The 12,777-nt window shown below is 46.6% G+C and overlaps 1 protein-coding gene across 2 annotated transcripts in view; it reads right to left on the bottom strand.

Moving 5' to 3' along the window:
* Positions 1-12,777, bottom strand: part of TFCP2L1 (transcription factor CP2 like 1) — a 40,074-nt gene that overhangs the window by 15,111 nt on the left and 12,186 nt on the right. Inside the window, exon 3 of one of the 2 annotated variants that reach the window (XM_039495834.1) lies at positions 1,042-1,118. The exons of the other annotated variant lie outside the window; for it this stretch is intronic. Within the exon in view, the coding sequence (XP_039351768.1) occupies positions 1,042-1,118 (77 nt within the window). The remainder of the gene's footprint in view (positions 1-1,041; positions 1,119-12,777) is intronic. 2 annotated transcript variants of the gene reach the window in all.

Here is a 12,777-nt window from a genome sequence, read left to right as displayed (position 1 = left end):
TGGTGCAGCTACATCAATGGCCAGAGACCGAATGGCCAGAACCAGGGCAAAGGCCCAATGCAGGCAAAGCCAAAGAGACTTTGTACTAATGTATTGCTTTGCATATGCAAAGTGCTGTACTGCCACAAGTTAATTATCCCTCACCTCCCAGTTTCCAAAGGAAGTCCATTGTCTTGCTGTTGCCATCCATTCAGAATGGAAGTGAGAGATTAATTTTGCATATAAATTAGAGAAAGGCCCAAACCAAAACCTAGATCCAAGCACTTGCTTGCTCTCCTAGCAAGAGAGCGTGTGTGCAAATCTGAACCCAGAGCCACATTTTATAAATCCTTCCTGTAGTGGGCTGAATAAAAACATGGAATTCAAATATGCTTGAACTTTGGAGATGGTCTCAATCCAGATCTGGATCCAAATTTTGCAAATGGCCCTTCTCTAATGAAAATCCCTGGATCACAACCACAAGAATTTGGGCAAGGAGGGCTTGAAACCAGAACCAAGATCTGGATCCAAATTTTGCAAAATCCCTGTATTTGTAAAATCCAAACCCCAGAGTCAAACAACCCAGAACTCAGGATGTATGTTGTGGGTTGAGTCCACCACTAGTGTAAACTTGAGCTGTGTAAGACCTGTGTGAGAAAGCTATGTGAAAAGCTGGAGTCCTCCTTATGAACACGTATCTGAGCCCAGGTGCGTTGAACCTGGGATTGGTTTATAGCTTTGCATGGGTTAAGCCGGTAGATGAAGTGATGCTCAATGGTTTCAGCCCAGTTTAGCTTTGAATTTTGGGATTCATCTGAACCCAAAACTCAGAGTGAAACTCTGAGGGCACGATTGTAACCAAAGCAAAGGTTTAGATGAACCCCTGCAAAGCAAAACTGCACATGCGGCTCTAACCAACTCAGGAATTAGGCCTTCAGTCCTGCTCCCATTAAAGTCAATGGCAAAATATCTCCCATTGTCCTCCATGATAAGCACGGTCAGGGCCTTGATTTGTGTCTGTATGTAGTAGCAGGAAGAAAAGAAATCTATATTTCTCCTTACCTTTACATATTTTGTGTTTAAATCTTGAAACTCTCCCAATTTCCTATTCTCAAGTAGACGGATTTCATAAGACTGACCTAGAGTTTAAGGAAACATTTCCAAGGTGTTTAACATGTTGTAGCAATGAGAGAGTCATGCTGGCATTCATGTTGCTAATAAAGCATAAGACTGATCAGGGAAGGGTCATTCTTGGCAACATAACTCGTTTGTCCCATTAATGAGTGGGCATTAACGCAGGGCAGAAATTTGAGGGGAAGATGGTCCTGTGGTTAGTGCGCCCTGGAGTGGGCATTAGGAGATTTAGGCTCATTTCCCAGCTCTGCCACAGACTTCTTGTTAGACTCTGGGAAAGTCACTTAATCTTTGTGCTGTCATTCGCCACATAAAATGGGGACAATAGCACTTAATCCTTTGTCTGTCTTGTCTACTTGGTCTAAATATGGAAGTCTCTTACTATATGTATGCACAGTACCTAGCACAATAGGGCCTCTGCGCTCTACTAGAATGCCAGGGATAATAATCTGGAGCTGATCTTGCTTTCCTTATCACCAGCTTCAATAGGATTTTTGGGTGCCCGGGGATCACAAGATTGGGCTTGATTGTGGCTTTCCAACATACAGAAATTAGCTCTGACGCTTGTTCGTGCAGGACCAGCGGTGATGGTTTTCTATCACTGTGAGGGATTCAAATCCAAGTATTGGTTTCTTCCATATTAAGAAATCTGCTGATAGTCATATATGCTGATGCTACTGTCTGGACCTGGTAAGCCACCTGGACATAAGATACCAGAACCTGGACAGTGCAATGAACCTTTTGTGTATCACCCACTCTGTGTAGTAAACCAGTGCCTGAACAAGGGCAGAACACTATCAATACAATAAATGAAGGAAGTAGATACACAATATCTGGTTTTTCCAGTTGATCTTGCTGCCCCCTACCCACCCCATTTAGTGAAGAATGCAGATCATCCTATAACAAGGCAATCTGAAATGGTGATTGGTTCAGATTTTCTAGCTTAACCAAGGTCAGCTTAGCACTGATCCACCAAAAGACTGCATAGCAGATACATCTGCCCCCAAGCAGCTGCCACTGGTAAAGGAAAAATGCTACATTTCTGGATCCAAATCTGTAAATAGCAGTAGATTTATGACAGCAGAACTAATGGAAAGATATTGCATTAGAACAGGGTTCCTCTTGGGAATTGCAGCATTGCAGGTTGGCAACGTGAGTGTAGGCAATGTCACTGGAGTGCTGGGATAGTCCAAGCTTATTCTGCTGTCTGGAAAAGAGAGTAGAGAGGCCATATGCTATCTTCAGTGTTTGCACACCACTCCCACAGATGTCAATGGGAGTTCCACAAGCAGGCTATGACCCTTGAATCCAACAACTGGCTAAAGGAGAAAAGGAAATCACACGTAGCTACAGATTAATTACTAGGTGCTAGAAATATATATAAATCTCAGCCCACATTTTGCAAAATCCACCATTTTTACTTCCAAGGAGAACTATATTTTGTGGCAAAACAGACTGCTGGACTGAGAGGACGCTGTCTGTAAACCAATAATCCCAGCACACAATGCCATGGGACATCTTGTGTTCGTACCAAGGAAATATTCCACTGAGTATTCTCTTGATCGGGAATGTCAATTTAATCACATGGCAATTTCAGATAAATGTAGTTCACTGAAACACAACAGAAAATGCCATACGTCTTGAACAGATTTCATAAAGCTACATAAGCATGTGCTTGACTTTAAGAATGTAACTCCACTTTCTTCACTGAAACTTAAAGCACGTAAAGTTAAGCACATGCTTAGTGCTTTGCATGATTGAGGAAAGTGAGGTCCCAGACATTCCTGGAATTCCAACCAGACCAAAAAAAGCCCCAAGGTTCATTTACAGAAAATTCAGTAGTTTACTAGAAGATACAGACAAGTAGTTGCACGTGGGAGGGAGATGAGGATGTGACCATAAATGGAAGGGGAGATGAGCCAAGATGATCTTTCTGTTAAGGTGAATTCTATGCGAGTGTGAGAAGCCTCAGTTTAAGTGTCCTACGGAATCTATCAAGTGTTTATGCAAAGGCACTGGCTCTGCGTAATCCAAATTCTTACACAATGAGAACAAAATACTCACAGGGCCCAATTCAGATACCATTTACACTGGTATAAGTCAGGTTTATCTCAACAAAACCCATGGTGTTACACTAGCATAAGCCCCAGGCTGTTCCCACTGCTGTTATTTCGTTACAAAAACACAGATTTTTGACAAAGCCAAATGGAAGTATTTGGTCCATCGAAGATGGCTCCGTTTTGGTCTAACGTTCATTGGTAGCATGACTTTACACATCTCATTGCCTCAATGGATTTAGCTCCTCTCAGATCCCTCTTGTACTTACAGAGCTTTACTGTGCAAATATTAACCCAATTAATCACCACACAAAGCCTACTTTATTATTTGAGAGACCACACACTTCTCTAGAGATAGATGGGTCTTTCTAGCCTCATTCTACATATGGGGAACAGCGATAGAAAGGTTAAGTGACTTGCTCAAGGCCACAGAGTAACCCAGTGCCAGAGCCAGGACTAGCACTAAGTAGTTTCTTGTTCTCAGTCAAATGATCAGGGTACCTGACAGCTTGACACTTGGTGGAATATTTGCTATGGGTTCTCCCATCAGCCTCTATTGTCCAGCCTTGTGTTTAGCATTAGCTGTTCACATAAAACAAAGGAGCTTACTCGGCATAAGTTGGCCCCACTCCCTCTAGGCTGTCTTTATTCACCAGATAAACCAACAAGTCACTGTTCACCATGTGCTTTTCTACCAACAGGCAAAATATTCACATTCTGGATACAAAATGAAGGCCTGAACTGGCAAAAGTTCCACACATGAAGTTACCATTGAAGTCAGGTTCAATGGATCAGACCTCAAACTGACTAGAAACAGAGGTTCAGCTCTTTAATAAATGCTGCCTCCAAGAAGGGCTCTGTTATTTTAATATTATGGAAGCCAAAAGGCGTAAAATTTTTGGTTCAAAATATATGGGTCAAGTGAAAGAAGCCATTGAACTTAATATGGATTCCCTGAAAATCATCATTCAAAAGGGTAATCATACACTAGCTGGTTCCCCTTCAACCTGAGTGTTAAATACAGATTCCATCACAAAGTATTAAGAACGTTCCTAGTTGAGCTTCCTGAACATAAATTATTTCCTATGGAAAACACTTCCCTTTCACACCCACCCCTGAAACCAAGTTTTAGAATACAGGTCAGGTTAACATTCCTACCAGCATTCCCATAAATATCATTAACGCTAGAACAGAGCATGAACAGGACCTGATTTAAGGGCAGTGGTACCAGCACAGCTGTGTCGATATAGGAGCTGAAATGCTCGTTCTCTGCTTCTCCACAAAACCTTCCCTCAGGGTCACAACTAAGGAAAATCTGAATTAACCTGGTAATTAGGGGTTACATTCTCTTCAGTTATACAGTGCAACCCCATTGTGTGAGGAGAATTCAGCCCCATACCAACAAGCCAAATATTCCCTTCCATTGATAGTACTTTGGTACTGATAATACTTAAGGTATCACATTCTCAAAAGTACACCTCCCTATGGTTTAATTCACTGTATCAACTTGGAGGGGGATTTCTTTGGTTCATGGCTGATGCTCTGCTAGCTTTCACCGCTGTTGATAGAAACTGTAGTATAGACAAGGCTGAGGCCTTCATGCATTTTTACCACAGCATAGTCTAGACCTGCTCTGAGCAGAGTTCGATAATACAGTGGTAAAGACACCCGAGCCCTGTCTGCACTACAGCTTCCACCAATGGCTAAGCTGCACCAGTGGAGAATTACATATGGTCCCACTTGCGCTATTGTGGACATACTGTTGAAATGGTTCCACTGCGTATAAATAATTGTGGAGTCATTAGGGCCAGAGAGAGAGAGAGAGAACAAGTCTAGAGACCAGTGGTTAGCGCACCCACCTGGAAGGCGGGAGACCCAGAATCAAGTCCCCCAGGTCCTGTGACTCTTTATATCCACTGGAACAACTTCAATAGGAGAGACGGACGGACACCAACATCAGAATCTCTCAGATTTATGATTAGACTAGAGCATACTCTTCAGAGGTGTGGGAGACCTTCTAGTCTAGTGTGGACGATACCAAGCTGGGAGGGGTTACAAGTGCTTTGTAGGATATGATTAAAATTCAAAATGATCTGGACAAACTGGAAACATGGTCTGAAGTAAACAGGACGAAATTCAATAAGGTCAAATGCAAAGTACTCCATGTAGGAAGGAACAATCAGTTGCACACATACAAAATGGGAAATGACTGCCTAGGAAGGAGTACTGTGGAAAGGGATCTAGGGGTCATAGTGGATCACAAGCTAAATATGAGTCAGTGCAAAAAAAAAAAAAGCAGCAAACATTCTGGGATGCATTAGCAGGAGTGTTGTAAGCAAGACACAAAAAAGTAATTATTTCGCTCTACTCTGCATTGATTAGGCCTCAACTGGAGTACTGTGTCCAGTTCTGGGTGCCACATTTCAGGAAAGATGTGGACAAATTGGAGAAAGACCAGAGAAGACCAACAAAAATGATTAACAGTCTAGAAAACATGACCTATGAGGACAGATTGAAAAAAAATGGGTTTGTTTACTCTGGAGAAGCAAAGACGGGGGGACATGATAACAGTTTTCAAGTGCATAAAAGATTGTTACAAGAAGGAGGGAGAAAAATTGTTCTCCTTAACCTCTGAGGCTAGGACAAGAAGAAATGGGCTTAAATTGTAGCCAGGACGGTTTAGGTTGGACATTAGAAAAAACTTCCTAACTATCAGGGTAGTTGAGCACTGGAATAAATTGCCTAAGGAGGTTGTGGAATCTCCATCTTTGGAGATTTTTAAGAGCAGGTTAGATAAAACCCATCAGGGATGGTCTAGATAATAGTTAATCCTGCTATGAGTGCAGGGGACTAAATGACCTCTCCAGGTCCCTTCCTGTCCTACGGTTCTATGATTCCATGATCCTTTCTACCACTCAAGCAGAGGCAGGAGACAGGCATTTGGATACCTAGAGTTTGGTAGCAGCGTGAAAGGTCAGAGGGAGAAACCTGGGCACCAAGGGAACTGTTACCCTGAACGTTTAGGCAAATACTGAGTTCAGCAGGAATGTTGGGGATCACAGTGGAGCCTAAAACTAGGACTTGCCACGTAAGTCCCTGTAGTGGGGTGGTTGCCCCACTCTTGGAGAACAGGGATTGAGAGCAGCTGAGTGAGTGGCTGACCACAGGTGTAGCCAGCTCATTAGGGTCCAGCTGGCCCTGATAAGAGGGCTGGAGGCCAGGTGCTTCTCTCTCTCTCACACACTGTGGAGAGAGAAGGACCTAGCTGTCTGGGAATAAGGTACCTGAAGCAGAGCAGTGCTGGGGAAGGGCAAAGGGAGCTGGGGAGCTCCAGCCTGGTAACTCCCAGGCTGCAGGCCTTGGTGAAGGCTTAAGAAGGTACTGGGGCTATAGAGGTGTAGCCCGGGGACAGGCAGAGGCAGAAGGTCCTAACCCCCTTGCCAATGACGAGTGGTCATTATAGACTGTGGTCTGCCCCAGTGAGTGGGGGCTAGATGATGACTGGCAGTAGCCACTGGGGCAAGATGGGTTTAGAGAGTTAGGGGTTCCTAGAAGAGGAAACCCAGAGAAAGGGGGTACTGCTGGGGGCAGAACCCATGAGGAAAGGGGCACCGGGGTCTGGGAGGGACACGGGGCCTAAAGCAGGCAAGCCTGGCCAGAAGGAAGCGCTCCTGGGAGCTGAAGTTGAGCTAATTCCCAAGATGACCAGAAGGAGGCACCGCGCCAGTGAGTATGGCCTCACTACAGTCCCCCTTTGGGTATGTCTACACTGCAATTAAAAACCAGCAGCTGGCCTGTGCCAGTTGGCTCAGATGTTCCCTGTGAGGTGGGAGGGTCCCTGAGCTTGGGCTGCAGCCAGAGCCTGAACATCTACACAGCAATTAAACAATCCCTTAGCCCAAGCCAGCAGGCACAGGCCAGACATAGGTGTCTAATTGCAATGTAGACATACCTTCAGTGGAGCTGGGCCAAAATGCCTGGTCTTCACTGTGATTTTACCTCAGGCTAGCTCACACATGTTTGTTAGCCTGCGGTAACAAAAAATACACACACACACACTTACTTTTTTTAAGCAGTGAAGAAAGGCCAAAGAGACAATTTGCCTCACACTTCACTGAAACCTTCATAGGCACTCGCCTAGCCTCTGACCTAGCTTTATTATAGCAAGTCAGTAGGGAGGATGTTGTACGGAAGTTTGTGTTTAAAAAGGGCAGTTCCTGAACAACAGACATTTACACAATCCCATTACTAGGCAGGAGTTTATGCTCTGTTGCTGTACAAACAGGACTAGGATATGACAAAGTAGTAAACCACCCAGGCACACAGTGTTCCTAATTTCTACTTCATGAAGCAACTCCACCTGCCTTAAAAAGAGATTTATGGGCAGTTTACTTTTGTTACTTCTATTGTCCCTGACAATTAATGCAGCATAAAATTTAATTGTTGCTATCATTAGCAAACTTCTGACATCCATGTTCTTTTGTCCCAAAGGTAGGGACGACAAAAATAACCCTGTCACTTAACAAGAGGTCACTAGACTAGTTCACATGCTAAACAGGTACGCACGCACGCATCCCTTAATTCCACTAAGCTTCAGCAAGTTCATTGCTGGGATTTAGTCATTAGCGATCGTAGGAGTTTTCTGATTTTAAGAAGAATTGTTATTTTATAATCTAAGGTTACATTTTGTAAAAACACTAAACTCTTTCCTACACAACTACAAATCCTGTTGCAGTTACCAGTTTGGCTTTACATTTCTAATGCCATTTACACTGCAAGGTCTCTGTTTTCTACGCAACACATTAACATGTTATGCTGATTTCCAGCTATGACTTCAGTATGCCAAACCCAGGGGCGGTTCCAGGTACCAGCACGCCAAGCGCATGCCTGGGGCGGCAAGCCATAGGGGGCGCTCTGCCGGTCACCGCGAGGGTGGCAGGCAGGTTGCCTTCGGCGGCATGCCTGCGGAGGGTCCGCTGGTCCCACAGCTTCGGCGGACCTCCCGCAGGCGTGCCACCGAATCCACGGGACTGGGGACCTCCCGCAGGCATGCTGCTGAAGGCAGCCTGCCTGCTGTGCTTGGGGCGGCAAAATACCTAGAGCCGCCCCTGGCCAAACCAATAGGCTCCAGGCCCGTTTAGAAAAGTAACTAGCTCACCTAGCTAGAATAAAAGGTTAGGTTTTATGTATAATATGTTTGCCAAATCAGTGGAAGCCAGAGACAGAAAAGTATACTCTTCCTTAATATATGATCCTAGTGACACAAAGAGGGCCTAGAAAGATAGAATCAAACTGGAAACTGTTTAAGGATTAAGCCAGAGGTGGGCAAACTATGGCCCATAGGACCATCCTGCCCGGCCAGGGAGGCTAGCCCCCAGCCCCTCCCCTGATGTCCCCACTCCCCTGCAGCCACACGGGCAGCGCTCTGGATGGTGGGGTTGCACGCTCCTGCCAAGCGGTGTGGCAGCATGTCTGGTGCCAGGCAGCGCGGCTGCCAGACATGCTGCTCTGAGTGGCATGGTAAGGGGGCGGGGGCCAAGGAGTTGAATAACGGGCAGGGGATCCCGGGGGACAGTCAGGGGACAGGGAGCACCAGGGGGCTTGTCAGGGGGTGGGACTGTGGATAGGGAACAGGGGAGGGGGTTGGATAGATGTGGGGTCGCAGGGGGCCAGTCAAGGGGCAGGGGTGTGGATAGAGGTCAGAGCAGTCAGGAGACTGGGAGCAGGGGGGTTGGGGTCCCAGGAGGGGGCGGTTAGGGGACAAGGAGAAGGGGGGGTTGGATGGGTAGGGAGTTCTGAGGGGGGCAGTCAGGGAGCGGGAAGTGGGAGGGGGTGGATAAGGGGCAGGGGCAAGGCTGTTTGGGGACGCACAGCCTTCCCTACCCAGCCCTCCTTACAGTTTTGCAACCCCAATGTGGCCCTCGGGCCAAAAAGTTTGCCCATCCCTGGATTAAGCTAAACTATGGTCCACAGCAATAAAAATTCCATTTAGCAACTTAACAAGGACACACAAAATGCAGCATTGATAAAGGTGAAAGAATGTGCCCAGCTGAATACAGCTTGGAGGGGAAGGAAGGGAAAAGCTGTTCTCCAAAACTCCAGCCCACACAAGGCAGGCAGGCAGGACACCTTAATGAGACCGTTCAGAGGGATGCGCATTCAGAAAGACTTTCAGTGGGTTAGTCAATAAATCCTCAGGCTAAAGCAGCAAGAGATTTTCAGGGCATGGGGCCACTTGATCATACATACTTTATGCCACACACGTACTTCAGCTAGAGACAAGCAAAAAGTGAAACCCTGCTCCCTGTACACACAGGCATTAGCAGTGCCAGGTGGGTGACAATTCTCCCATCCTTGACCACAAGTGGCCCTGGAAGCTGCTCTGTGGTTGCTTACTGTAGCTTCAGGGCTGAGTAAGCTCAACAGATGCAGCATGAGGTATTTAGCCAGTGGATGTTGGGGATCCATTAGCTACATGAGAGGCCACCCTCAAACCTCCCTCCTGTGTTAAGAGGATGAAACCCGGGGGGGGGGGGGAAGCAGGGAATGGCATGTGGGTGCCAGGGAATGCAGCCCCCACATGGCTCCACTCTGTCCAAGGGCCTTGCACAGCCCTTCCTTGGATCAGAGGATTATGCTCACAGTCAGTTTCTGTCCTGATTTTCATTACAGAGGGGTTGGAGGAATATAATGGAGTGCAGTTCAGGTGTTCAATCGAATACCAATTTATATAGCTGCCCCTCCAAAAGTTCTCGTCCTGTATTTGTCTCCTCCTGTGGCTTCTTCTCTCCTCTTTTCAACTCTTTGTCCCCCCCTCCCTCCCTTCCATGCACATCTCTCCCCTCCTGTACCTCTTAACACACACAAGAGCCAGGTTTGTTGGTGGGGAGGCTCAGCACTCAGCTCAGCTTGAGTCTGCTCAAACTTCTGCAAACAATCTAGTTCACATTGGGCATGCTCAGAGGCTTACAGGTATTAAAACTGCATCATCTCATTTGCATGGTGACACAGACCCTTTGTTCAAGTTTTGTTAAAAATCCCTCTGCGGCAACACTTCCAACTTTGAACTAAGAGCAGGTTCTGAAGCACTTTACAGATCCTAAATTAGTCACCTGCACTTAAATCCAGCCCTGTGTATAGCTGGCTCATTTCCTGGGGTGATAGTGGACATGAGTTACTCTGGGTTGATTACAGTATGGTGGCTGTTACTTGGCCCCGGCTGGCGTCTATAACGATTTTACCAGCTGGGGAATGAGGTAGTTCTCTATTCCTTGGGGAATAGATTTCTCCTTTGCCGCCTGAATTGATAAGGATCTAGCATGTTTCTCATGTAATGAGTAAATCTCGATGACGTGTTCAGTACCTCTGCCTGTCCAGATCCAAGCACGTAATCACATACTTTCTGATGGTGAGGTACAGGCCCTTGCTGGCCTCCAGATGATATTGTCTGTCCTGGTATGCAGCCGACACCATCTGTTGCCCAAGTTTCCTGGCTGCAAGTTTTGACGCTGGGATTTTTAGGTCTGTCATGGTAACATTTGTTTCTTCTGTGGCTTTTGCAAGCCTAATATTTGTTCATGTTTCCCAGATTACCAAGAGGAAGGACGGTCTTGTGGCTGGGTGCTGCAGTGGGACTCAGAAGACCCGGGGTCTAATCTTCAGCTCTGCCATGGGCTTCTTGTGTGATGCTGGGCAAATCACTTAATCTTTCTCTGCCTTAGGTCCCAATCGGTCAGATGGGAACAACGCAGCCTGTCTCCCAAATCTGGCTGTCTTCTCTATTTAGATTAACTATTTGGGCCAGGGGCTGTCATATCAAGTTTGTCCAGGACCTTGTACCTTTAGCTCAGTTGGGACCTCTATGCACTACTGCAGTACAAACAAACAATGAGGTCTAGTGGAAAGTCAGGTCCCTACTTGTCTGCTCACTAGCACATGTGCTGGGAAAGCCAATCCACCTAGTAACACACTTTAGAGATACAGTAGGACAGATCTGCGTCACGTTTAGCTTTCATGGAAAGTTTCTCACTGCCTGAATAGCTCTCATACAAGCCATTACTCTGTGATTCCTAGGAATAATGAACTAGGATGGATTAACAGCCTCAAACACAAAAGACAGAGTGCATCATTACAACATTGCAGGAGATGGCCAGTCTCCTATTTCCAGAGAGAATAGTGTTTTCTATTTAAGCACAGAATAGGTGCAGTATGTTCATGTCAGCAGCAGTGCAACCTTCTCTGCACTGGCCGATCAGAGCTCCTTAACCCTGACCTGGAGGCTTCTCACCTAGGGATGAGGATGTATTTCTGTACCCAGGCCTGGTCATTCATTCCTTGCTCTCTCTGCTAAAAATAACCAATTCAGAGTGCCAGTCAGTGCCTGATGTGCTGTGTGGGGGAAGAGACTATGCTGTGGACAGCTGCCCGTTAGGAAAGAGACAGAGACCCTTAACTCATCTCTCATATAGCATGTACAACCCATGTGACACCAAGCTACAGTACCGGTTGGTCCATCAGCACGAGGAGCATCCCCGGGGTTTCCTAGAACACCCAACTTAAACAAATGCAGGGAAGAAAGTAAGAAGGGGCAATTCCAAACCTCTTTACAGCACACAGATTAGGTCTTGGCATCTCCTTCATTGATCTACAAAGCCAACCCCCCACACAGAGAGCTCGGTTAGAGCAAGGATCCACAACAGGGGCGGCTCCCGGCACCAGCGCACCAAGTGCGTGTCTGGGGCGGCAAGCCATGGGGGGCAACCTGCCAGTAACTGAGAGGGCGGCAGTAGGCAGCCTTCGGCGGCGTTTCTGCGGGAGGTCCGCCGGTCCCACGGTTTTGGCGACAATTTGGCGGCAGGTAGGCCGAAGGCACGGGACCGGCGGACCTCCTGCAGGCGCACCACCAAAAACTGCCTGACTGCCATGCTTGGGGTGGCAAAATACATAGAGCTGCTCCTGATCCACAATGCCCTCCAAACTGCTTATTCGTGACCTAAAGTGCAGCTTTTGAAGACACTTCAGGGTAGAAACAGCTAATTGGTAAATGACTCTAGCTCCTTGGATTGACAGGTGCTTTAATCCAGAAATCAAACTGTAGAACTATAGGAGAAACTTCAGTACCAAAGTTACAAACATCCAGAAAAGTACCAAGTGCAAATAAAAGAAGGTTCCTGTAAATGTTCCAGAAGTCTTGCTGAGTGTCACCAATGAGAAACAGAGTCCAATCCTGAAGTCTACACACAGTCCTGAACCTGGTCTCACCTACACCAGCATAAATCCTCAGACTTCAACAGTCACTGCTGCTTTGTGAGAGTAGAAGCAGGTCCAGTGACCTCAGCAGAAGTTTTGCCTGAGTGAGGCCTGCAAATTCACTGACTTCCATTTAATCCAGATGGGAGTAAAGAGAGGCTATCAGGAAGGATAGAAAACAGTCTCCCAGGTTAAGGGCAGCCAGGAGATTCCTGCTTCCTATGGACAGTTGTGCTCTGATGCTCTGCTTATTCCGAGCCCCTTGTCGCCTGAAGCAAGATTGATGGCGACGTTAGTGATGGTGTGGTTTGAGATAGCACTGTGTATCCTGCACTGCCATGTGGAGGTAAAGCTGCCA

Source organism: Mauremys reevesii, linkage group 11 (genome assembly GCF_016161935.1).
Source record: "Mauremys reevesii isolate NIE-2019 linkage group 11, ASM1616193v1, whole genome shotgun sequence".
In the NCBI taxonomy this organism is placed as follows: Eukaryota; Metazoa; Chordata; order Testudines; family Geoemydidae; genus Mauremys; species Mauremys reevesii.
Note: the sequence above shows the minus strand (reverse complement) of the source record. Positions and strands in the feature narration are given on the sequence as shown.